This window comes from Toxotes jaculatrix, chromosome 1 (assembly GCF_017976425.1).
Source record: "Toxotes jaculatrix isolate fToxJac2 chromosome 1, fToxJac2.pri, whole genome shotgun sequence".
Lineage (NCBI taxonomy): Eukaryota > Metazoa > Chordata > Actinopteri > Toxotidae > Toxotes > Toxotes jaculatrix.
Genome location: NC_054394.1, coordinates 6,471,262 through 6,496,799, shown reverse-complemented (window position 1 = coordinate 6,496,799; position 25,538 = coordinate 6,471,262). Strand labels below are relative to the sequence as shown.

The 25,538-nt window shown below is 41.0% G+C and overlaps 3 protein-coding genes across 5 annotated transcripts in view; 1 reads left to right on the top strand and 2 right to left on the bottom strand.

Moving 5' to 3' along the window:
- kif13ba (kinesin family member 13Ba) overlaps positions 1 to 18,424 on the top strand; it is a 64,009-nt gene extending 45,585 nt beyond the window's left edge. Inside the window, exon 41 of the transcript XR_005893845.1 lies at positions 18,390 to 18,424. The gene's annotated coding sequence lies outside the window, so the exon portion shown is untranslated. The remainder of the gene's footprint in view (positions 1 to 18,389) is intronic.
- Positions 4,955 to 16,488, bottom strand: LOC121179060 (homeobox-containing protein 1-like). Of its 3 annotated transcripts, none has more exons than XM_041033652.1 (10): positions 16,322 to 16,488; positions 10,407 to 10,910; positions 8,714 to 8,799; positions 8,479 to 8,589; positions 7,536 to 7,692; positions 7,357 to 7,439; positions 6,409 to 6,504; positions 5,865 to 5,959; positions 5,527 to 5,610; positions 4,955 to 5,414 (listed from the first exon to the last, which is right to left on the bottom strand). In XM_041033652.1, the coding sequence occupies exons 2-10, from the start codon at positions 10,907 to 10,909 to the stop codon at positions 5,085 to 5,087; spliced, it is 1,545 nt and encodes a 514-aa protein (XP_040889586.1). In that variant the 5' UTR covers position 10,910; positions 16,322 to 16,488; the 3' UTR covers positions 4,955 to 5,084. The 3 variants fall into 3 exon arrangements, with proteins under 3 accessions (XP_040889586.1, XP_040889595.1, XP_040889604.1); XM_041033661.1 differs by having other exon boundaries at positions 5,865 to 5,956; XM_041033670.1 differs by having other exon boundaries at positions 5,865 to 5,953.
- tdp1 (tyrosyl-DNA phosphodiesterase 1) lies at positions 18,249 to 25,478 on the bottom strand. Its single transcript, XM_041033639.1, has 16 exons — positions 25,353 to 25,478; positions 24,170 to 24,784; positions 23,790 to 23,833; positions 23,621 to 23,676; positions 23,373 to 23,469; positions 23,171 to 23,205; positions 22,715 to 22,807; positions 22,364 to 22,534; positions 22,086 to 22,164; positions 21,639 to 21,815; positions 21,338 to 21,386; positions 20,906 to 20,972; positions 20,367 to 20,474; positions 19,942 to 20,044; positions 19,544 to 19,649; positions 18,249 to 18,549 (listed from the first exon to the last, which is right to left on the bottom strand). Exons 2-16 carry the CDS (start codon positions 24,780 to 24,782, stop codon positions 18,476 to 18,478), a joined length of 1,872 nt encoding a protein of 623 aa, XP_040889573.1. The 5' UTR covers positions 24,783 to 24,784; positions 25,353 to 25,478; the 3' UTR covers positions 18,249 to 18,475.
- Positions 25,479 to 25,538: the final 60 nt, after the last annotated feature.

Here is a 25,538-nt window from a genome sequence, read left to right as displayed (position 1 = left end):
AAAAAGCTGAAAGCAAAAAGAAATGTGGTCAGAATACAAAGGCCAGGACCGATCAATAGGAAGCAAACCTGTAACTGAGAAACAACAGAATCGATCGTGAGACTGCCGTCGTGATATCAGCTGTTCTGCTTTCATTATGTGAGATAGTTATTTTGATTTATTTCTTGAATCCAGTCGAGTCAGTTTTTGGCCCCGTTTTAGAACCGCAGAGTTTCCTAGTGGCCCTACACAGAAGACTGACACAAGGGACGCAAGATTCACCTCAGCTTCACGTATTCATTTGCTGAAGGCTCTGATTCATGTACGTCATGGTTTATTCGTTTTGACAGATTCCATCTGACTTTTTGTCTTTCGCTTTCATCAATACACCAAATTTTCCACCTTAGTCAGGTGTAAAAACTTTTTTGCTAAATTTTCCGTGAGTAGGACGGAGTAGGACTTTGTTCGTTTCCGTGAAAGGAACAAAGTAGGATGAAAGCAAAACAACTATTTCACACAAAATAAGACAGAAACCTCACTTAAGCTTTTCATTTATCGCTTACATTTTGTTCTCTGTTTATCGTTATTGGTTTCTCATCGTGTGTGTGTGTGTGTGTGCTAACATTTTTTTGTTGTTAATCTGATTCATTGTTTTCACTTCTTCTTTCTTTTTGCTTTCAGATTTTTTGGCTCCACACTAAAAATGACTAAAGAACTAACTACTATCAATTTGCTGCTTCAGAACTCCAAAGTACAACTTCGGGCAGCAGCTTAAATGATTTAAACTCCTGAAATAATCTCAGAACAGCACTTTGTCTTAAATGAATCCACAGATTCACCCCAGAAAGGCTTCTACTTAGCAGATTAAAAAGAAAAAAAAAAAAAAAAAAAACTTTTTCTAACCCTCAGCGGGATAGCATATGTTGATATTTTGGTGTAAATAATTCAAACAAATAACAGAAAGCTACATAACTGACTAATGAAGCCTCAGAGTTTATAAATGCTTAAAGCAAAGACACCCAGGACAGCTCTGCTGCCGTACAATTAAAGAGACATTCCACCACAAAATTTACATTTTCTCAGACATTTTGTCTGAACCCACCACTGAAGATGTGTTTTCCACCAGGATGAGAGGAAAATCTTTTTTTTTTTTTTTTACAATTATTCAATGGACTCCGACAGCAGAAGCCGGAGGTGATGAATGAATAAATCCTTTTTGGAGTGGAATTTCCCTTTACTTTCCAACTTAATGTTTCTTGGCTCGAGTTTGAGAGGGAATTTCCCTTTTACAGGACACTGACCTTTCTGTTGTCAGCCAGCACGAACCATCTCTACAGCCTCATCACAGTTCGCTGTCAGTCTCCTCTGAATAGATCAGCTCAACAGTTATTTTTACTCCAAACAGTCTAAACTTTGATTCACATTGAAGCAGCTGTGGAGGAACCTGCGGGGTGTAGCTTATACTGTAGCTAAGGGCGATAAAGTGAGGTATTTGTGTTGAGCTTTGAACTCTGAACTAGTAGCTTAGCCTGTAAAGCACCTGGTGATGAACAACGATGAACCGGTTTGACTGAAGCCACTTTAGCGTTGGCTGTAGCAGAACATCATGTGTTTAGCTCTCTTGCATTAGTGATGTGTGTGCAGCCATTGTAGAAGTCCTTCTTCGTGCACTGATCCTGTGTCAGTACACTGCAAAAAATAAGGCACTTCAACTTAAAATCGTACAGCACATTTCATGTCCTGAACAAAAAAAAACATGAAATATTAGAGAGACGGTTCTGTAGAGTTGGATTTGGGATTTATATTAATTAATCTACTGCACTCCACTGTTATTTACTTTTAATAGGTGAGAAAGTTTATACTGTCAGTTGTTAATGTGTCACAAAAAGGTTGTAAAATGTGAGCAGCAAAATGTGAACACAAGAGGCAAACACTACTTTCAACATCTGAACTTTCATTAGAAATGTTTTCAGTTACAACCTCATCAGGGATTAAAGCTGCACTAATCTGTTTTTTTAACACTGAGAAGGGAACAAATGTGTACGTGTAATGTGACAGGGGTTACCTATAGCAGCCAACCCACAGAGAATTATCACCTGACTATTAGCTTTTAAGCCTCTTTTAGCTCAGTGTTTTTAGTTTTCTGGTCCACAAACTCCTCTCTCATTGACCTTCAAGCTGTATCCAGCTGATGTCTTAGTGAAAAAGCCCCAGTAAACCTACTGTAAGCTACTAGTCCAAACAGCAGACAAAGTCAGTAACAGCTAGTGAGGATAGTGGAACATTTAGCAGCTTAACAGTGAGATACTTTCCTCAAAACAGAGCTGAAAGGAGAATGAACGCTGTACTTAAAGTTGCTCAGTGTCCACCTCCAAATGCTACTGTTGTATCTGTGTCTGCTGGATGTGTAACTAGGCAACTGCTGGCTAACAGGTTAGCACTAACAACTTCATAAGGTGTTAATGTGTCATCTACAACTTTACCCAGATAACTTTCCTGATAATTACTTTGTATTTTGACTGTTAACGGTTCCTTGAGGAGATTAAAGTGATGCAGAAAACTGCTGGACTTCTACAATGGCTGTACTGAGATAAATATTTCTTGATTTGACTACTTTGATCAAACATGTATGTTTCAGGTAAAGAAGACTTCTTGTTGTCGTTGTTTCAAGAGGCTCCAACTTGCTCACTAAAAGTAAGCCATTAGCTTTCTGAGGAAAGCATCAGTTTCCCAAATCATCGTTTTTTTCTCTCTTCCTACTGCTTCGGTGGTCTGTCACTCATTCTGATCAGTGAAATGTTTAAACAGCAGGGACTCTAAGCACCATGATACTGATCCAACAAAGTGCCACTTTAAATGAATTTAAACGTGACTGTGTGTGTTTCGAACACATGGCATATCGAGCACGAACACGGATATACCTAAAAAAGGAAAATTATGCATTTAGCTTGCAATAATTTGACACATCTGATGCGTCTTTGATTAGCATATCTCTAATATGTAGTTCCATCCATGACTATCATACACGCAGAAAATACATAAAATTTTAAACTTAATACTTTGGCTAATGCTTCACTCACCTTTCACCAACAAGAAAGACTCATACTGACAGTTTCTCTCATTTGAAGCTAATATGTCTATATACTGTAAATAGAAATGGATTAGGGCACATGTACATATACCCTCACAGTTTATATAATATATTGTATATACGTATGTGTGTGTATGCATGCATACATACACATGTAATATATGTATGTATTCACTTTACACTTTCATCTGTAGTATCTAAACAGTTTTCTTACACTGTTGAATCTCTCCCAGCTGACTGATCTGTATTGATTATAGACGATCTCACAGTGATCATTCATCCTGCCTGAGTACCCGTCAGGTAACTGGGCACAAATGAATAAAGAACACCCGGTCACCCGGACGTCCACATTTCTAGTTTTTTAAACAAATCTGTCGACGCTTTGGGCTTCCTTCCACGTTTATGTACTGAGTAACTTTTGTCTTAATTACTTGTTATTGATATGGAAGCAAAGAGAGGCTGTGAGGATTTGAACCTCATTAGACACTGAAGACCTAATTGTGAAATTGTATGTCTACTGAGCATTTAATGGGGCTGTCACTTCCATCCATCCATCCATCTTCTATACCGCTTGATCCGTCAGGGTTGCAGGGGAGCTGGAGCCTATCCCAGCTGACTACAGTGAGAGGCGGAGTACACCCTGGACTGGTCGCCAGTCAATCACAGGGCCGACACACAAAGACAGACAACCACACACTCACACCTATGGGCAACGTAGAGTAGCCAATTAACCTAATGTGCATGTTTTTGGATTGTGGAAGAAAACCCACACAGGCACAGGGAGAACATGCAAACTCCACACAGCAGAGCCCAGACCGGGGTTCGAACCTGGAACGCTCTTGTTTTTTTCTTTTTTAAAAGTGTTATTTACATGTGTGCCGGGAATCTCTGCAAAATGTCATTATGTTCTCATAATGACAATAAAGACTCTTGATTCTTGATGTGATCCAAGAAAGACAAGCTCAGATAAATGACTGAAAACCCTGGACAGTTGAATTTGTGACCCTTTTTTAAATTTTTAAAAATCTTCTATGGACGATTTAAAAAAAAGGTTTTGAAATGAGTAAAGTTGTTGGTGTTCAAATTTCACAATTGTGTTTTCATAAAATTCAAATTCTTATGGCCTTTCTTTGCTTCCATATGTTGAGCTTATTTTATCAGGGCAAGGGGAAGGGGAATGGATCATTCTGTTTCTTTTTTACATTTGAATCATCTCAGGCTCACAGTATTATTACCAACGTGATGTGACCTTGACTTTGTTTTTTGTTTTTTTTTGTTTTTTGTTTTTTAAAGAAAATTAAGCTTATTCTGCTGTTCTTCTCACTGGAAGGAATCAACAGCGAAAATTCAAAATATAATCAACTGTGATGAACATGCGCTAAATAATTTCAAAACAATCAGTTAAAATTAACTTTCTGATCCATGTATTTAGTTTTTGAGGCTGTTCAGTTGTGTTGTGATCACAGTGCAAGACCCTGAATTTATCTGAACCCCGTGTCAAATACAGTGTTGTCCTGCTGTGAAAATGCAGTTTTTCGAGGAAATCTGCACAATGCAAAGTCCTGTTACTCAGTCTCCAATGGAAGATTTAAAATGCCTTCATGAAAACAAATCAACAAAGAAATATTGTGAAAAACAACACACATTCCTATATGTATTTCCTTTTATGTAGGCGTTTACTGTATTTGAATAATTCATAGTTTATTTCACTTTCTTTGTTTGATTTATGGTTATTGAGGCATTTTAAATATTCCACAGTCTGATGGGGAGGACTTTAACAAATACATGTTTATCGTTATTATTATCTTTGTTATAATATACTAATAATACCTATAAGAGCGTAGCGGAGCAGGTTGGTGGTTGGAGGTAGGGTTGGGAGGTATCTCAGGATTGGCGTTTACACGACTTTTGGTCTTTTTTTTTTTTCACTTATTACATTCCTATAAAATCTGCTTGCATATTAACACACCTGTTCTATTTGTGACTCTGACAACTCCGATATCCACCACCCTCTTCAGTCATCCTCCAGCGTTTCCGTCTTGATGTCATTCCCCATGCTGCACCCTGCCCCATCCACCTGATCGGCAAGGGCTTGGTTGTTGTGATTGACAGTCGCCTTCTCCAACCCGACCGGGTCCTGGGGCTCGGACAGCACGCTGTGAATGGTGGGTTCGTCCTGGAGGGAAGGGGACGGCGGAGACCAGGCCACGCCTGTCAACCTGGAACCTTCTGCCTGAGGACCCGTCCCTGTCACCAGGGAGCGGCCACTCAGAGAAGTGCCTCTCTGTCCGGACAAGCCTCCTCTACCCAGGGCGGAAAACCAGCTGGGAAGCAGCGTGGGAACCTGAACAAAGAAGAGTGGGGAATCAGTAGCAAATTTGTAGCTCACTCTGCCCTCATCAACTTAACTTGAGACGAAAAGACAGATAACAACAGTGTGCGTTGTTGGGACGTACCTGGGTTGGAGAGGAGAGGTCAGCTCGACCGAAACCAAACTGTCTGGCTGCAGCTCTCTTGTCAAATAAGGACACCTCACAACCCTGGAACAGAGCAGCATACAGGCTATACAACAACCACAGGATGAAGAGGATATGGAAATGTACACTTATTCTGCTGCTGACCACACTGAAGGTCCTTTGAAACACAGGGATCAAACATGTGACTAAATTTAAACACGTTACACCAAGACAAAGTTCACTGATCCAACTGTACATTCACTGTTCCTCATATTCATACAGTGCAGATACAGTGGTCTGCCACTGTCACTCAGCAGCTCTGTTAGGAGGACGTTCACCTGATCAGGGAAGTCGTTGCCATCCACCTCGTCGCTGTTGGACTGCCCTCCTGGACTTTGAACCTCGATGCCGTGACTCTCCAAGATGGCTGCTTCTTCAAAAACACAAACCTGATCATAGCATATCGACCTCAATCAACGCCACACTCAGACGCAAGCAAACAGCGATGCAAAGAATGAAGGAGTCCAGAAGCTGCTCTTAAAGAGGGAAACAACATCCCGCTAATGTGAAATCATACAACTGCAAAGGGAAGAGTTTCCAGGTGTCATGACAAGAACTAGTATTCCTCACTGATGCCCAGGTGTGTGTGAAATTCTACAGTTGTGTTTGTGATGAGCAGGACGGAACAGGAACACCCGTCAGGTCAACAAGGATGTGTGCTGATGAGTAAAAGCTCCTCATGTGTTAGAGACTAGCTGAGAATCCAACATGATATTAATGTTGACTTCTTTAATCACGCTAAGACAAACTGTATGTAGATCTACAGTAACACCCACTACATGTCAACACACACACACACACACGCACAGAGGTAGACATTACCAATGTTAGCACGCCTCTTGATGTCTTTGCGACGGTTGGCAAACCAGTTGTAGACCTTCAGAGATGTGACCCTCTCCAAATCAGACAGCTTCTTTCCTGTGACACACACACACACACACACACACGGATCAGATGTACATCACAGTTACAGGGCCTCTCTGTCCTCCACTCCATCAGTCTCTCCCTGTGGGTCTGAAAATCACTGGTGATTTTCAGAAAGTGTTTAATGAGGAATATAATTGTTTGAAATAGTCAAGTTTTATCCTCCTTGTGCCCCTTAGGCCTTGTTTTGTTGTGTTTGTTGTAAATGAGTGATGTGTGTTCTTATATAATTATGTGACACTTATTTATCATTTCCATTCTGACCAGATGTTTCCTGTAAAAGAGATCATATATCTCAAGAGACTTGCTGGTCAAATAAAGTTTAAATAAATAAATAAAAAAGAGAGTGCTTAGCATCAAATAAAACTAAATAAATTCTCCAAAAGTGTACAACCTGACATACACACCACATTAACAACAGTAAGTTTAGTAAGTGGACATTTGTAAAGCCTTACTAACACCTTCTGCTCAGCCTCGGTGTACAAACTAATGGACACAGCAGAGGGAGCACCACAGTGTTTTTCCTATATTCTGCTTGTCAAGTATTTTACCTCTGTTATTATCATCATGTATTTCCCCTCACTACTTCCAGTTACATTTAAAGAAACTTACATTTAAACCATATGGCTACTTGACTTGAGTCTTTTATCACTGTGACCACTGTGCTCATAAGTAAGCCAATGAACCCTCATCCTCTCACTCCCACTGATACAACTGTGTGCTTTGTAACTGTGAGTGAAGTTGCTCAAACTAAAGAGTAAACTATTTTTTTAATTGTGAAACTTTACTGATGATCAACAATTATATTTATAATGTTTAGTACAATGGAGCTGTGCTTTTTCCTACCTGGTTTCTGAATGACAGCGTTGCAGGCAGTGGCAATCTCCTCTCTCTTTGCTTCATCAGGGTACTGGTTATCACTGAAGTAGCTATGTCATAATTAAAAAGCCAATTAAACATCATACTGTCGTACTGTTACATGTCAGCCAATCCACACCTGCTAAACACTCCTCCTCCCCTCTCACCTCTCCATCACAGCCAGACACTCCTTCCTCCAGGTGAATCTGCTCCCTCTCCGCAGACGGAAGCCCCCAGGGGTGCCGCCAAAAGAGGGCGGAGCTTGTTGCCAGTCCATCACGTCCTCCAGAGCCAGTGGGGCAGCTCGCATGGCCAGAGTGGCACCTGAAGCCACAAAGACCGTACGGCATTAATAATAACCAACGAACCAAATTAAACTCAAGAGATTCTTCTTAAAGCATCCTGCCAGCCTTGTGTTTTTAAAGTGAAGACACAGGATAACTCAAACTAGACTCTACTCTACTTTTTCCATACATTACATTCCACTAAGCTGGCCTCAGCTTGACACAATGCAGTCATTGTTCAGCCACAGGAAAACAGTTTACAGTTTTTCCAGTTTCTCTGAAACAAGGAACGTCTCAAGATGCTCATAAAAACATACACCGATGCCACGGTTTTCTTTTCTTTCAAAAGACTCTTTAAATTATGCTACATCTGCAACTCTCCAAACACCAGTCCTCTGCTGCTGAATTATAACTTTAAAAAAAATCCACCTCCTTTTAGTTCATATTGCAGTCGCAGCTTTGAATACCAATGAGCTCAGTGACAAAACTACTTCTCAGCACTGATGAATTAGAGCTGTCAGAACAGGGTGTCCAGGGTCCTTCTCAAGGACACTCTGACAATATGCAGTGGACATGCATTGTCCAATATAAAACCTACTTTTACAGATTACCTGTCTCTTTGACTCATTACGTGATAGAGGTGATTGTCCTCTTTTAGTGGGAGTATAAATGCTGTGACTTTCGCTCAGTCAGCGTTGACTAACTCTAAGTGTTACTGAAGTCAGCAGTGGCAGTCATGCATTCAGTGCAGCTGACTGGTTACTGAAAAACTTTCTGTCCCTTTTTTTACAGTATATTTTCACCAGTGGAAGAAGGTGAAGGTTACCTGGGTTGGTCTTCTCCAGCTGGTACCAGCGGAAGAAGGCTCGTTTCTTCTGCTCACTGAGGTCCGATCCCTGTTGTAGGAGCCAGTGGGAGATGCGACTCTGACTGATCCCTAAGAGGAAGAGGAGCGGAGTGAGATCTGAGTCCTCAGTCAGCCGGATGCTTGCTGACATGCCAACCCTTTCTGGTAGTGATTTAGTGGGCCTGGTTAAAGCACGGATGAAGCTGATACTCACCCGTTACCTGAGCGACCACAGCCTGGGAAATCCGCCTGTTCGCCAGGAAGGACTTAATCTCCTCTTTGATCAAAGCACTGTCCCTTCTACAAGGAGAGATACTGTTTACACTGTGTATAATACATGTATATCTCCAACAGTCTGACTTTACTAACATACAATTCACAAGACAACCGTGATTTTACTCAAACCAGCTGTAATTCCGCAATTCACATAAACAATATATGACTGGCAGCAGCTGAGTATGTGAAGGAATTGGATGCTGTAATATTCTCTGCTCTTATGGTTTGATTTCATCTTCACAGACCCTCAAATCAATACCGCTCTGATTATTGTTGTCTGGCCACAGACTACAGATGAGAGAGGCATTGGAGGGTGTGTGCGTGTGCGTGTGTGTGTGTGTGTGTGCGTGTGCGTGTGCGTGTGTGTGGGCAGTAATCCTCACATCATTTTCAGATTCAGTGTGAGCTATAAGCAAGCCAGTCCAGCATCAGGCTTTTGTATTAACACCTGTTCTGTGTGGTTTCATGGCAGAACCCTGTCCTAATTAGAATGATCACAATTATGGGTACTGTTTATTACCAAACCAAGTACAGTTTGTAGGTGCTAGTGCCTGTGTCCTGAGTTCTGCCTCTCTTTTCAACTGTCAGCAATGAGGTTTGGCTTCTTGGTAAACTCAGAAAACATTGAAAATGCATGTTGCTTCGAGTTTGCCAACTAGTGCAAACAAGTTTATGTTTGTAGTCTTTTTATTGCTGTTTCCTCTTTGTTTACAACTTCACATGTAGTAACTAAGAGGTCAGCTAAACCTGGAAACAGTGGCTGAAGCTTTTCCTCAGGTATTGTGTCTGTGTTGTGAGCGGTAAGAACCAGAGTAACTATCAGTCACTATTTTAGATGGATGAACAGATGGGAGAGATTATTGTCATAAAATGCACCTTAGCTTGTGCCAGTTTGGAGACAGGGATCCATCTACAGAGTCCTTGCTTAAATAAAGCATTTTATTGGACAGGTGGAATGATGGTCTATCCTTGGTTTAGGATAGACCAGGAAACTGACTCCTCCACTGTGTGGGACATAATGCCAGATTAAAAGCTCAGGGAAGAGGACGTGCACTGCATTTGTTGGAAGTGGGAAAGTTAACCAGACATACAGTTGCGAGACCACAAAGTTAGTCCTCGTCTTTGAAGCCTTCGCTCCTTTCTAACCAAAGCATTATGTTATAAATCTCATCTCTGTTGACTAGTGTCTTTTGATGTGGAATGGGCCGATGAGAAAAGAAACAAAAACTAGGATTACGGCCTTGCAGCTGTATACCAGTAGCAGCTTATATTCATGTCTGTCCAGATTCATAATATATGAAGTGAAGGCTTTGAAGGAATTGGATAACAGGTATTAAGTGTATTTTGCCATATTTAGCATAAGAGTTCTTGCACTACGGTTAAAAACATGTTTTATGAGGTCAGTGAGCTTGACCTTTGACCTTCAACCACCTAATTCTAATCAGTTCTTCCATGTTTGTGACACATCTGAAGACGTTTCCTCAAGGTGTTGGCACACCAGTTTAAAAGTGTTTTCCTTTAGCTTTTCTCTGGGAATCATCTGGACCTTTCTGAGCTGGTTTGGCCTGGTTCATCCTGATCTAGTCAGTCCTGGCCTAACCTAGTCTAAGTTAAAACAAGTCTGGTCTTACCTCATCAAGTCTTCCACCTTGTCATCAACATCTATGTCCTCTTCACTGGCCTCAAACCCGTAGCCTGGTGCTGCCACACTGCCACTAACCACACCAAGAGGAAACCGGGGTGGTGACAGCTTCCCATTGCTGACAGCAACTAGACCGTTCTGAGACACCGCTGATATGACGACAGGTGAGGCTACTGGAACTGGCAGAGGCAGGGAGGTGGTTTCGAAGTTGTTATTAGGTGACAGTGAGAGCTGGTTGTCCGGGAAACTTGTCTGAGTGGCGGTGGAAGTCATGGAGGAAGAAGCGGCGACAGCACTTGAAGAAGACAAGGAAGACGAGGGAGGCATGTAGGAAGGTTTGTGGGTCAACTTGTGTCCATGTTGGCGGTCCAGGTGGTCCAGGGTGTCCAGGGCGTGGAGGACCTCGGCCTGGGTAATCCCCGTCCTCCTTAGCCTCTGGAGGAGGTCAATCTGCTCGATGGTGAAACGAGGCTCCTCACACTGCTGGAACATCCTGGAGGATATGACAACAACAACATTAATACCAAAGAAGGAAATTAACTCAGGTGCTGTGATTTAGTACAGTTTAGTACATTTGAACGAATTGCCTCTCATTTAAAATTCATTCAAACAGCCATGTTATTCACGTAATAGAGAAATTAATGGAACACTGTTCGAAGTAGTACGGATGTACAGTAAACAAAAAGTAACCTATGAACTTTATGACCGCTAATCATGTTATGGAGCAATGTTTATGGAGTGAGTCTCTCTCTTGTTTGCAGTGTGCACACAGGTGGCACCAATCACATCCCTCTGTTCGCTGAATGCACTAACATGTAAAAGAAGTGTAGCCATACACAAGAAAGTCAGTGAGGAAGCAGACTGCTGGCAAGAAAACATAGTTTGAAATATTTTTTTTTTAATTGAAGGGAAAACAGACCTACACACAGTGGGTTTAGGTGTGAGACAAATATACATTTGTTTGTTTGTTTGCAACAAAACTCCACAGTGCGCCTCTGAGTTTTATTCCAGAACAAAAAGATTTCAGTCCTGAGTGATTTGGCGACAGCTGTAGTTACAGTTGAAAATGGTAAAAGCATTTTATTAATACAGGTTCCAAAGGTCTGTACAAAATAAAACTAATCAACCACTGGAGACAGGAAATATCTAGAGGGATTCATGGTGCCACACTGATTTAATAAAGGAGACTAAAGAAGACAGCACTGTCTTCCAGTATGTGCATGCACTGTTTTATGTGACTTGCCTGTGTGTGGTTATGCAATTCACAATGAAAACTACTGTACATGGCAGAGGAAATTAAAGAACACAAATCCATTGAATGGTTATTGCAGAAAAAATGCTGGCTATAATAAACAGTATCAAACATGGCGGTTGATACAATGAAAATGTTTAAGGACTATAAGTTTAAAGAGTTTTTAATTACATTTGCAACTTTGGATTAGTGACCTTGCTTTATCTGTTGAGCTTTACATCCACAAAACACACGACCAAGATGACAATCACAGCACAAAATAAAAGCACAGCCACGTCTGCTCACTTCCTGTCTGCAGATTTACAACACACACGCACACACATATACACACCAGAAGACATCAGAGCTCAGCAGCTGCTGTCCAGATCTGAAGTGCATTCCTCCAGATTAAACAAGATTTTTATTACAGTGGATAATGTTTTCAACCCCAATAATCACACAATGTTAGCCAAATAATTTAATGGACCCAGTTATAATTCTATAGTAAAGCAAATACATGCTCACGTCAATGCGGCTTTAGTGCATTAATCTACAGATGGATTTTTATATATCACATGTTGTTAAATGTGTACAAATGATGTGTCATTTCTAAAACAACCGTCATAATAACAGTCACTGAACTGAACTGAGAGAGGAGCAGAGCTAAAAAGGAAGAAAAACAGACAAATGAGATAGCACATCTGTCTTGATGCTTTCCTCTCTGATGCCGAGAGGAAAAACAGGCCACAGCAGAGAATCAACGTCAGCAGACATGTCAACACTTATATAGAGAGGGAGGGCGAGGTCGAGTGTTGTGTGTGTACGTGCGTGCGTCTTGGGAAAATTGCCAAGGAAAATTTACATCTCAGGCAGCCAAGCTCCATACTTTCTCTCTCTGCTGCAGAGGATGAGTCATGCTGTAGATTGTGAGACACTTAGACTGATACACAGGATCGATCCGGGACGGCAAGATTATGGCTGAATGATCATATTATTACATTTCACAATAACTGATCAAAATGATTTGTCTTGTCTTTTGTTGCACATGCACAGTTAAATACACTGTTTTAACTTGTTTTAGCCTGCTATTTCTGAAGTCTTGTTTGCAGTCTCTCTGCTTTACTCTTATTGCTGTTATTTGCTAAACTGATGTAATCAATACAAAAATCACAAAATGAATAGGTATTGGAATTGCTAAAATTTTACTGATACCAGTGCCATTAGGGATTCTGCTTATCTTAGTATATATTAGTATATTATTATACTAATATATTAGTTTTCTGTGTGGAAAAAAAAAGTAGGCTTACACAGGTTTTCAGCATCAATGCAAGTTTTTTTTATTATCTCAGAGTCTGAAAACAGTGTAGAAACAGAGTAGAGAAAAGACATGCATGTGACTCAGGTGTGCAAAAGCTCCACAGTTTAAACACTGTTTTCATTTACAGTGTTTCCCACAGGTTGAGAACTTACTTGTATTGGTGGGTGTCGAGGTGTGAGGCTTGTGTGCATGCAGAGACTCATGCAGTTTAGAGGGGAAGCGTGCAACCCAGGTTATTTTCTGTAGCTACGGTTTACAGATGTCCCCTAAACACCTCACATGCAGGCTATCAGTAGACACTGGCTACACCGCCTCACACATAGAAGCCTCCAGTCCCCACTCAAGTTACTGCAGTGCACGCAACTCAGTGTGTGTGTGTGGCCAAAAAGTGGTTAGTTTGAAACAAGTGAGAAAGAGTTGTCTGATGTAAGATTTACCTAAACTGAAACCAAGTGATTTAATCAACCTGGGCAAGTCTTAACCTGGGAGGAGTGCCCAGGTTAAGACTATGAATGAGGAAAAGCCTGCCTGTGTGGCTCTAATGTTATTATAACAAAGGACAGATACCCTCAGTATCAGGCGTGCTGCTCCACTGGGAAGCAGTGGCATCTGAGCGTAAGTCGTCAAAGACATGGCATTCCTGGAATTTAAGCCAATGTTGAGTAGAAAGCTGTTTCAGTATAATGCAGGAGTGCCCTGCCTTTTCATTACATTACAACAAGCGCTACAGTCATCTTCCAACATGACATGAAGCAACACTTTGGACTGTTTCTTCCTCTCTGCCATTACTCCCTCTACATGCCACAGAGCATGACTGGATGTTCACTGCTCAATTGCACCATGCAGTGCATCTGTGTGGAAGAATTTGTATACATATATGTGTGTGTGTGTGTGTGTGTGTGTGTGTGTGTTGGTGTGTGTAAATATAAACACTGAAACCAAGTTCATAGACTCTCTCTGAAACTCACATTTAATGGCCCCTGGCTTTTATAAGTGAGGTATTATTGAATTTAATTTTAGTAAAAAATAAATAAATAACAAGGCAAAAAAAAAAGTTTCAATTTCAGCCTTCAGAGTTGATTGAAGATTGGAATAAATAATCTCTTCATACAGACTGCTGCAGACAGAGACAAATAGCTGTAAACATGTCACTATCTTTAAGCAGTCCACCGGGTCTCGAACTAAAGTCCAGTCTACCTACACTACTTAACAAAGCTTGAGCCAGGAAAAAAAAAGCCAACTTGCAAATTGCCTCCTCCAAATTGACTGTTTTTCTTTTTGTTTGCTGTAGTGTGCAGTAGCATCAGAGCACATCCTACTGCTACAAAGTTCAGTACAACCAGCCACAAGGCAAAAACAAGGATATTTGGTCTAATTTATCTGCAGTCTCTACTTGTCACACTGGCAGGAAACCAACCTTCCTTTTCGAGGTGTGACTATTTTTAAAAAGACACAGTGGCTTTTGGATGCACAATGACACCATGTGACGAGGAGGAGGCAAACACAACTTTTTCCTTCCTGTCCTGAAAAAAGAATCAGGCAAATCATTTAACACAGCCTAGTATACAAGAGTGTCTACCAGAAAATGCATTTCTCCTCACCCAGAACCTTATCAAGGCAGGAAACCAGCCTTTACATAATGTATTTGCCACAGTAGCCGGCAGATCGTTTTAAATTTAAGCTTTCATTTGGTCTCATCTATCTGGAATCAGGATCCTGCCACCAAAGTTGGTGATCACCAACATTTCTCACTGTGGCTACAATAAGTTAACTGTGACTTTCTAGCAGCCGCACTCATTTTAGTAAAACAATAACACTGGCACAGCAAGGACAAGGTTCTCACTGTACCTTTTTAGAGCAGCCCAGATTTTTTGGTGTAGTTATTATCATTATAAAGGAGAGACAACATCAAGTGAATTGACAGAAATAGTTTGGAAACTATTAAAAATACATATTATGTGGTCTAGTTTTTAATGAATATCAGCAGCTTTGGAAGTGGTAAATGACATTAGCTGAAGAGACTTTGTCAGAGTTCAGGATTTAGTGGACTGACAGCAAATCAGGAGTAAGTGTAATTATGTCAGGCTGGTACAGAGCACGTGTGCAAGAAGGGACAGAGGGACTAGTAATCAAATAGTGCTGACTTGCACTGCTGAACTCCTTAAGAGAGCTCTGCTAAGCGGCAACAGCACAAAGTACAGGAGTATGGATACACATGAAAATACACACACACACACACTCAAACGCTGAGATCACAACCAGTGTAATACTTTAACAGTTTAACTCAAAAAGTAATTTATCCTTCCAACTCACACAATCCTGAAGTGTCCTTGTGCAAGACACTGAAGCCCAACCAGCCCCAGCTGTGCTGCTCGGTAGCTGAACTTGACCTCTGACCTCCCCATGGAGCAGAGAGCTTCCCAACACAATCCCCTGAGGATTATATTGTAATATATCAAGAAACTCTCCAACTGTGCCCCGGTTGAGGCTTTGCATCAGCATCCCGTTTAGTCCTCAGACCAAAATAATTTCATGTTGGCAAAACCTTGAAGGCTTACTTCTGAGAAAGGTCTAACATGTTAAAAGATAAACGGTATTACTATCAATGAACCCAGTGAACTGTCCAACCAGACGTGGCAATAAACTGTATCCTGGTTGCAGACGTGCCAGCTGAGCACATAGACAAATTATAGTAGGTAACTTTTTAACTGGCCTTGGAAAGCGAAATTCAACCAAAAAGGACAGCTGGCTCATGTGGAGACTAACCTGTGGTGATCCCCAGTGTCAAGGTAGCCCCGATACTGATCGCTCTCTAGAACTGATCCACATTCACGTCGAGTGACGCTAAAAGAAAATGGATTTTAATCGTGTCCTTCTTTCAGAAAAGTAGGCATTCCCGATAGAGGGTGTCTTAAGACGTGTTTCTGACAATCAAGAACAACTCCTTTATTCGGCATATATATTATAAACTAACCCATTCGAAGCACCACAATGCAGTTCATTTTATTACTGCTTCGTTACTGTTGCTCGTCGTAATTATCACACACGACAAAAATACACCATGTATCGCGGCAGCGCGCATTATGGACCAACTGGAAAAGTTGACATTGTGTTTGATTAAATCCTTTTTGGTGAACTACGAGCATGCCGAATTAGAGACTGACTTTTTGTTATTCAGATAAGATCGTTAATATCAGTTTAGGTTGCGTGAACCTTAACTGCCAAGTCAAATGCCGCAGCACAGGCGGATTTTTTAAGGAGTTTTCAGTTATCACCATACAGAGAAAAGGAAATGTATCGGGCTAGCAGAACCGTTTGAAGGCAGCAGTAGTTGGAGCTGCAGGACTTAAGTTACCTTAATATTCCAGTCTAAGAGCCTCCGCGGACGTTTATTCCACCATATATGTATTGCCTGGGGGAGCCGGGGAACACGGACACTGACAGTTTTCCCAAAATGTCTCCTCTGTTTCTAATTGGGTTTCAATCCACCGTCAGACAGATTCGCCTTTTGTCCGGCAGACAGGCGCCATGTTGACACAATGACGCAAGGAACGACGGGAGTCGCAGTTTACAGAACTTAGTGTACACACCAGAGGTGCCACTTTATTGGGAACACCTGGCTGCAGCTGAGGGAACTCAACACAAAATCCGTGCAATACCAGGCTACTCACCTTCATGGAGTTTACGGTGTTCAGCTGTTGTTGACAGTGCCGGAAAGGAGTTGATTTCAACTCACTGGAAAATTTAGAGGCTGTACTGTAGGGGGTTTGTAATATTTTGTTCATCCTACGTTTTTATGTTTCTCAGTTCGTTCGCTTTCCATGATCGAAAAACAAATCATTTTAGTCATGGTGTAAGCATTTAGTTGACTCTTAACACATGCAAGAAAAGTTCAGTGTCTCACCAAAATAAAAATGTAAAATTAGAAAGGGCAACAAGCTGAAGCTAAAATGACTTAAAACTCACCTAGACACTTACTTAAAAGTTTACCTCATTCTCCACCCACAGACCCACTAAACACTGGATCAGACAGAAGTGCTGATTCTGTGATATTTGAGCAATAGGAACCATGGTCAAATTTTCTTCTTGTACCATACTGACATGAAACAACTTCAGCAGGTACAGTGTACAGTGTATTTCATCATAGCAAAATCAAATGGACAGAGGTTAAACCGATGTTACCTAAGCACAGCCTGCCTGTGCACAGGCCAGGGTTATGTTTAGGTTTAGGGTTCTGTTTGACATAATGTCACAACAGCTTGGAGCTAACTTGAGCTAAGCATGATCTAACTGCAGCATTTGAGCAGACCAGTAGGTCATTTGAGGGTATTTGGTCTGACCACTGGGTCACTCAGACTGCCAAAAAGCTGCTTCAGCATGGCTTAGGGGCAAAAATGTCTCATTAGACCACAGACATTTTTTTTATCCTGGTTAACTACTGGTTTCAAAAGAAGAAACTTTAGCAGTCAGAACAAGAAGCATGTGAGCAGTTCTCCTACTTGTGATTCTCCTGTAGCTGACAGCAGGGTGTTAGAACTCTTTCTGATCAGTGGTACTCATCTCATTACACAGAGCCCTGCTGGTTTGTATTCAGGCTGCCTAATCAGCAACTAATTCTGAAAACCAGCAGCGCAGTAAGTCCTGACAACCAAGACTGAGAAACCATTGCTATATGCAGGTTAAAGGATGGTTAAAAAAAGATATTAACATATAATATGTACATGGTAAAACATGTTCTTTCCAGGTCCTGTAAACCTTTTATAAAGCTGTGTCCTCCAGTTACTAAAATCACTTTTTATTCATGATGAAAACTTAACTTCAGGATGAACAAAATATAAGTACTTGTCATCACATAACTTGCTATATGGCAAATCGGTAGTGATCTACATTGAGCTGACACTTTAACTCCTGATGGATCTCAGGTAGGGTGGCATGTACGATGGTGCAGTGGTTTGCACTGTTGCAAGAAGGTTCTTGGTTCGAATCCAGGCAGGGGCTTTCCTGTGTGGAATATGCATGTTCTCCCCAAGCTTGCATAGGTTCCCTCCGGGTATTCCAGCTTCCTCCAACAGCCCAAAGACACACGGATTAGGTGAATTGGTGAATCTAAATTGGCCATTGGTGTAAATGTGAGTGCAAATGTTGTTTGTCTCTGTATGTCAGCCTTGTGATAGACTGGTGACCTGTTCAATCCCAGCCTCTCACACAAACTAATGAGGTGCAGTATGTCCTTTCACTGTTTAATCCATTTGCAGCATTTACTAAACGGATAACAACAACAGTTGGACAATGCTAACATTATTTTATTTATTGGTACAAAACGTGAGTCTACAGCAAAGTAAAAAATATAAAAATAAATGTTACTGACAACTAACATCTAGACATAGTGATGACAGTTACAAACACAGCAGTTTTAAAGAGAGGTGTGTGTGTGTGTGTGTGTGTGTGTGTGTGTGTGTGTGTGTGTGTGTGTGTGTGTGTGTGTGTGTGTGTGTGCGTCTGTGTGTTTTCAGGAGGGAACCCAGATGTTGCCGTGTGTGTCGGGGGCCTGGCTGTACGGAATGTTCCAGATCCAAGGCTGATCTGAAAACAGAGGAAGAAAAGAGGTCAGTGAAATTAGAAGGATCCTACTTTTAACAAAGAAAAGGGACATTACATTGGACAAAATGGCAGCATTTGTACTTGCCACAGTGTTTTTATTCATGTCTAAGAGGAAGAGCATGCCTCACAAAAAGCTTAATATCTCAGTGGCTCCTCTGACGTCGTTGTCCACCTTTATTGTTGTTCATCGATTTTAGATTATGCCCATTCAGATGCTACAAACAATTGAACTGAATGGCTGTGCTTCAGAAATGATAAACAGGAAATGCATTGAATTTATCCAATGATAAGTTTGGGCTAATATTTTATTTTACTTGTATTTTACTAATATAATGCTAAGTAACACTCAAACGCTGTGTTTCTTTGCTGGAGTCAGAAACAAAAATGACCTAAAGTGCCTCCAAATGCCAATTCTACAATAGCACATAGTGATTATGACACTTTGGAGCATGGATGTCCATCATCAACATGCATCAATATACTTTTTACTTTTATACTTTTACCACTTTCAACCCAGCACGGGGAGAGGCTTTGACACGCAAAAGACTTTGGGTGACACTGCTGATCAAGCAACGATAACCTTATCTACACCAAAGAAACCAAAAACCCACAATCCTGCAAGCTAAGGACACAATGATATGTCAAAATTATCTTTAGGTATTTCAGTTGCTCTGACTCCCAAGAAACAAACTTAAACCTCTTTACTGTGTCTCTGGAAGCTGTAGATTAACTGTGGTTTTAATATAAACTAATGTAAAGTTCACCTAAGCGCCACTAGATGACACTGTAACTGCAAATCAAGCTTAAACCTGATGCACAGGAGGTTTAACTGACCAGTGTTCAGACTCACTCTAAAATGCAGTTGAGCCAAAGTCAAATGCTAAGTGAGAGAGCGACAGCTTCACTCAACAATCGGGTCTGTACGTAAATATATATGCAACAGATTTCATACACAAAACCACACATACTCCTGTACCTTTAGGAGAGTAGCGTGTAGGGGGAAGGTCAAAGGGCACAGGGAAACCAGGGGAGGATGAGGAAGCAGGAAATGGATTTCTGTTAACAGTGAAGGTCTTCATGCCCTATAAGGAGACAATAATTGCACCAAACATATTAATACACTTCTATATAAGTTAGAAAGCAGTAAGAACAAATTTTGCTATCCATCATATCTAATACTTTTTTCTCTACACCTTCATTCTTATGTTTTAATGATGATAAACGTCAAATGCTTTAGAGGTGTGTGTGACAAATTTATTTTGCGAATGCCAAATAACACACACAATAAAAATAACATTCACTGCAGGCATCGTCTCTCCAGCAGTCAGACATATTAGGATAGAGCTACTGTTTGTCCACGTGTGTTGTTCTTACAAAGGCAGAGGGCACGTAGAGGACTCCCAGCTCGTACGAACGGACCATCATCTGAGTGTTGTTCTTCTCCAGTGCTCCCCACGCTGCTTTGGAGAGGTTGGCACTGAAACAAGCACGTAAAGAAAGTTTGATGTTTCAGTACATCGCTGAGATGAGGAAAGGATCATTTCAGCAAATAAATAACATGATATCCATCTAATATACAGCATATTTCTCCTATAGAGATCAAAGACAAAACAAAAAAAAACAAAAACAAAATATATAAAAAGCAAGAATGTAGAGGATTTTTGTCCATGAGTGAGTATGCAGTGGAAGGTGAAACATGACAAAATGGATTTCTGCCTTTAGTATATAAAGTACTATAAATAAAGACACAACAAAAATTCACAAATGAAAATGAACAAATATGTAGCTTGCACGCTCACCTTGTGACGAGGAACCAGGCAAGCTGAGTGAAATCTGGTGACGCTCTTATGTATGTCTTGATGTGTGGCATGGCATGACTTCTTCCTGTTGTATTCGCCTTCCAGCGGCTACACACACACACACACACGCACAATGTTTCACTCACCTGTTCTATTATACTTGGAAAATGTAGTTCTATGTACAGAGCTGCATAAACTAACCAGTAACCAGCACTTGGCAACACTACTTTCTGAAGCATGGTCATCTCAGTAATGTTGAATAGACATGTCTGCACTAATATTAGTTGCCATAAAAATGCTCTTGTCAGAAATCAGATTGACAACTCGCTTTCCTACTGGTGACACTAACCCACATTACAACAATTTTCAGATATCAGTCATGTATCTCTAAAGCACAGTCTCAAGGGACCCTTAAAATGTGACAGCTAATTGAAGGGGGGCAGGATTGGGCTGCAGTAACAGTAGCCTACTGATGCTATAACTACCAGTGAACCCTTAAAGCAGGACTGAATTTTTATGAGTAGTAGTAATGAACTTACTGAAAGTAGGAGTGGAGCCAAAGCTGTTTCTGAGCTGTTTGGATGCTGTAGGGAAGAGAGCCTCCCGCTGGAGGACAAATCAAATGTATATCACAACCAAGTACACAACAGTCACCAAATAATCAGGTCAGATCAAACATAAACCATTCAGACAGTATAATGTATAGTATATGTAAAATGAATGAATAATCAAGCACTTTTACTAAATACTCTAAAATTAGAGTATTTAATAAAAGTGCTTGACTATTCATTCACTTTAGAGTCTAAAGTGATCAAAGCCTCTGTGGCCAAAATGATCTTGCATTTAGTAAAGCTAATAACCTATAATAATCATAATCTTATAATAATAATCTATTTGTATGTGACCTCCAGGACACATGATATATATTAGAAAATTATTAAAAATTTTGAATGCGAAAGAAATTTACTCACCTGGATAGCCCTCTAAGCTAGTCCTCACATCTTCTACTGATGGATACAGCTGGAAAATAGAAAATTAGTTATCTCTACTCAATTTCTTTAACTGGTTTATGGTTCTGTCTTAGATGCAATTACAGTTAGAACCTAATACAGTACCTAATATTTAATACAATAGTAGCAGAAGCAGTCAAAGAAAACTTCATTTGTGTTGTTTTATATTTATATTTTGTACTCTCTCTCTCAGCATTTTAGCATTTGAATGCTGAATCACTCAAGGAAAGGACCACATCAAGTTTGTGCTGGAAGAACATACCAAGTGCATGGGGGGGTCTGGACGAAGAGAGGATTTCCCCAGCGTGGTGAAGGTGCGCTGAAATTCCCCCGCCAACCATTTGGTCTTATCCAGTCCCATGGAACCAATGCTGGAGAATTGGCCAATCACAGGCCACCGTTCCTCGCCAGGAATCGGCTCTGTGTGGTCATACAACAGCTAGAAAAATAGGAAGCAGACAAGACATGAAAAAAATCAGTTAGAAACTACATCGAGATGGAAGAAGTAGATGGAAAAATAAACTCACAACACTGTGCTGAGACCACAAACCAGCCTGCCCATCTCTCCTTGTAGTGAAAATATTAGATGCAACTATATAAAACCTAAGGACACAATGACACTATGGGCAGATGTTGACTTTTCTGTCCTGGACACCATTATATTAGTAGGATGAGTGAGAATTAGAGATGAAAAAAAGGAAACTTTTACCTTTCTCAGCCTCAGGTGGCCCCAGCGCTCCATGTCTGAGCCAACATACCTGCCTGGAGTTGAGCCAACCAAATACACCCTGATAAGACAGAATAATAGTATAACCTGTAATGCAGATGGTGCATTCATGAACAACCGTACTGAACTAAATCCCAACTGCATGATCATCGTTTTTTGTGAGTTGTATCTCCTTACATCTCAAGAAATGTTATCATACAGTGTGCATCACATCTGTATGTATGCATGTGTATCTGTATGCACAGGCGCCTCATGTTTACCTGGTCTCTGACAGGTCGTGCTCTTCGATTCGTTGGATCCACTCCTCGAGTTCTGGAGCGCGGTACGATGCCAGGTATTCCAGCAGGTCCCTCTTAAAGAAGGTGGGCGACTCGCCTGCGTTAGGACTGCTGCCCTTTGGTAACCGTGGAAACAGAGGGCTCATCCACATCCTGGTTTGTCAAGAACAAATTCAGTGGCCCGTCTATAATCAAACCTTATTTCTGAGTATGGTGCCACAAAAATAACTATCTTTCAGAAGTTGGACTCCTTTCTTTTATATGGCTGCCCAAAAACATTCCTTAGTTAAATAATGATTAAAAAAAAAAGAAGACTACAACAGACAGACTCACCCTTGTGTTTTCTGGTACCAGTCAGCTCTGATGAGGTTGGAGGTTAGAATAATGACTCTGAAGCCTTCCTCATACCACAGCAACATCATCTTGCTGCACAAAGACACGCAAAATAACAATTTCATGCAGAATGGACATGGATTTTAAAAACACTTGAAAGATAACACAGCAATAATAACACATCTATTTCAAAGCACACATTTGGACTTGTCATAGCAGGAAAAGCACAGGTGTAACTAACAAGTGGATGTAATTAATTTGGTTATAAATGTTAATTACATTCAGGCATTTCCTGCTATGACAAGTGTGAATGTATATTTGGGCGACATCACTCACACTTTTATTATTCATATTAGTGCACATACTTTGGTGACACGGTGATCTGATTTGTGAGCAACAGCAACAACAAAGAACAAATCAGCAGGTACAATACCAGGCAAGGAAGGAAATTCTTACGTGTGGTGAGTTCCAAAAGCAATGTCCAGCTTGGCCTGTCACAGAAAATCACACACATTAATCCCATTTAAAAGGAAAAACAGAGTCCATAATGAGCAGGCTCACTTTACAGAGCACAGTGCATGCACTGTAATATCAACCAAATTTGCACTTCAGAAAAACTGCTGGTTACTAAGTGTTTTCTGTGGTGGTGAGGCTCTACCTGGCAGAATCGAACATGTGGAAAGGGCTGAGCCTGCTGGACCAGCCGGGCCTTGGCCTCCCTCTTATCTCCATGGACGATCAGGACTGGACGATCCCTAAAAACACAACACAGTTTATTTGATTTCATGAAAACAGAAAGGATAAAATCATGTCATTTTCCAAATTTGAGCTGTGACAAAGTCTGTTTGTAAAACCCCAAACCTAGCAAAACTGATAATGTGATGGTAGCAAAGACGCAGAACTTACCTAAACTCTGATGGGTACTGCTTAACCATCCAGGCAATATCAAAGCAGTAGTTAAACTATGAAGAGAGAAAGCATATTAATGGCAGAGCCATTTTTAGCCATGTCACCTGCATGGCTAAAAAAAAAAACAGGACATAAAATAGTGTTGACCGTTTATACGTTTACTCACCTGAACAGATTCATTCAAGGTCCCAAATAACGGGGAGAGAATGTCTGCATGAAAGAAAAAAGAGAAGATTACTTGATAAAACTGATTTATAAAAGACTGGTGATGACAAATGGTGGTAGCTGTACTCCACTGATTTCACAGGAGTCAGCAGGCACAACCAGACGTGCCATGTTCACGGGGGATTAAAACTGAGGCCTTCATTTTACTAAAGGACTTCTTTATTCATGAGGTCACTCTGATTCCCTTTGATAAAATCAAAAACCAAAAGTGACCAGTGTTATTGTAAGTATGACCGCCTCCTCAAATTGGTCATGTTTTGTTTTTCTCCTGAAATGTCAAACCAAACTGCATCAGACTTTATCAAGGAAAACTTCTCTCACCTCTAATGTGCAGCGCTCCACTGTTGTATTTCTTGTCCAGGCCTGTGACCTTGTTGAGGTAAAACCTGTAGGTGTCATTCAGACATGGAATACTGGACTCAAAGAAGTCCTCTGGTTCGTCGATATAGTAGACTCGGCCGTGGGGACTGGGAGGACGCTCGTTCTCCACCTTCGGTTTCTTTGTTTTGGGACTCGGAGGCGCCCTCTTTGGTAAGTTACTGAGACTCTTCCCCTTCACATCTCCATCATCTTCATCGCTATCTGACAGAGCCCAGCCTGAACCTTCTGACACCTCTTTCTTACGCTTTCCAGCCAATGAAGGACTAGTTTCATACTTTACTGGATTCACCTGGTTCTTTGCAGCTGACTGCCGGGCCTCAGAGCCAACGACAAGTGAGGATACAGGGGGTTTAGCTGGTTCTGGTTTCACCTCAACAGAGGCTGATACTGGTTCCAGTTTGGGGCTGGGGGTAGAGGCAGACCGACGTGGGCTGTGACTGGATACAGCAGGCTGGTGGGGCTTAGATATTGTAGTCCCGGAAGGAGGAAGAGCCTCATCATCATCATCATCACTGCTGGAGATGGTCCACTTGCCGTGTTGACTGTTTGTCATGCCTGACCAGAGACACAGAGAGTCCAAACATCAGCTGATCAACAAGATGAGTGAATGCAGGATAAAGCCACTTATCAGTCACACTGAACAGGCCTGAGTTTAGAGAATAAAAGAGTCCAAGCATTTCAAAGGCTCAGCACATATGAATAAGGCTGTTTGTTAAGGTTATTACATCGAACATATAAGCTGATATCCATGAAACTTCCAGGAATGACAGCTTGTTTTATAACCTAATGAAGACAGATTACATTTAGTTTGAAGCTAAGAATTCAGGTGGAGTGACATTAAATATTTAGGTGGGTGTGTCTGACTAAAATGCACGAGTAAAAAAAAAAAAGAAAAGCAAAATAATATAAGACGAAAAACGTGAGTCACAAAATTGGCAATATATTACAAAGTAACTACACAACAATACGCATCAGTGGGAACGAGGTTTCTTATTTAAGATGTATTAACAATCAAATCTGCAAAGACGATACAAGAAACACATATCGAGCAAGTTGTGTAATGAGTAACAAACAGAAATGATGATATTTTACTGTTATGAAGAAACTGGCGAATGTTCTTTACCAGGTCAGATGAGTGAGCTGCAGCACAGGTTAACGCTGTTATCAATGCAGAGACTCTTAACACTGCACCGCCGAGCAAACTTCATGCAACAAACACTTCCATGAAACACACCACGGTGCAGTGGGTGAACAGGGAATAATTGTCCGGGTGGAAACTGTACTTTTCTTGTAGTTCCGCCTCATCGGC

Excerpts from the sequence above, each read along its gene's own strand:
- LOC121179060 (XM_041033652.1), bottom strand. The coding sequence starts at position 10,909 with ATGTTCCAGCAGTGTGAGGAGCCTCGTTTCACCATCGAGCAGATTGAC. Across the intron at positions 6,505-7,356 it reads CGCTGTCATTCAGAAACCAG|GAAAGAAGCTGTCTGATTTG; the intron begins GTAGGAAAAAGC and ends TGTGTGTCACAG. Across the intron at positions 5,611-5,864 it reads GCAACGACTTCCCTGATCAG|GGTTGTGAGGTGTCCTTATT; the intron begins GTGAACGTCCTC and ends GCTCTGTTCCAG.
- tdp1 (XM_041033639.1), bottom strand. The coding sequence starts at position 24,782 with ATGACAAACAGTCAACACGGCAAGTGGACCATCTCCAGCAGTGATGAT. Across the intron at positions 23,470-23,620 it reads CAGTACCCATCAGAGTTTAG|GGATCGTCCAGTCCTGATCG; the intron begins GTAAGTTCTGCG and ends TTGTGTTTTTAG. Across the intron at positions 20,045-20,366 it reads GCCTGGTTCCTCGTCACAAG|TGCCAACCTCTCCAAAGCAG; the intron begins GTGAGCGTGCAA and ends TGCTTGTTTCAG.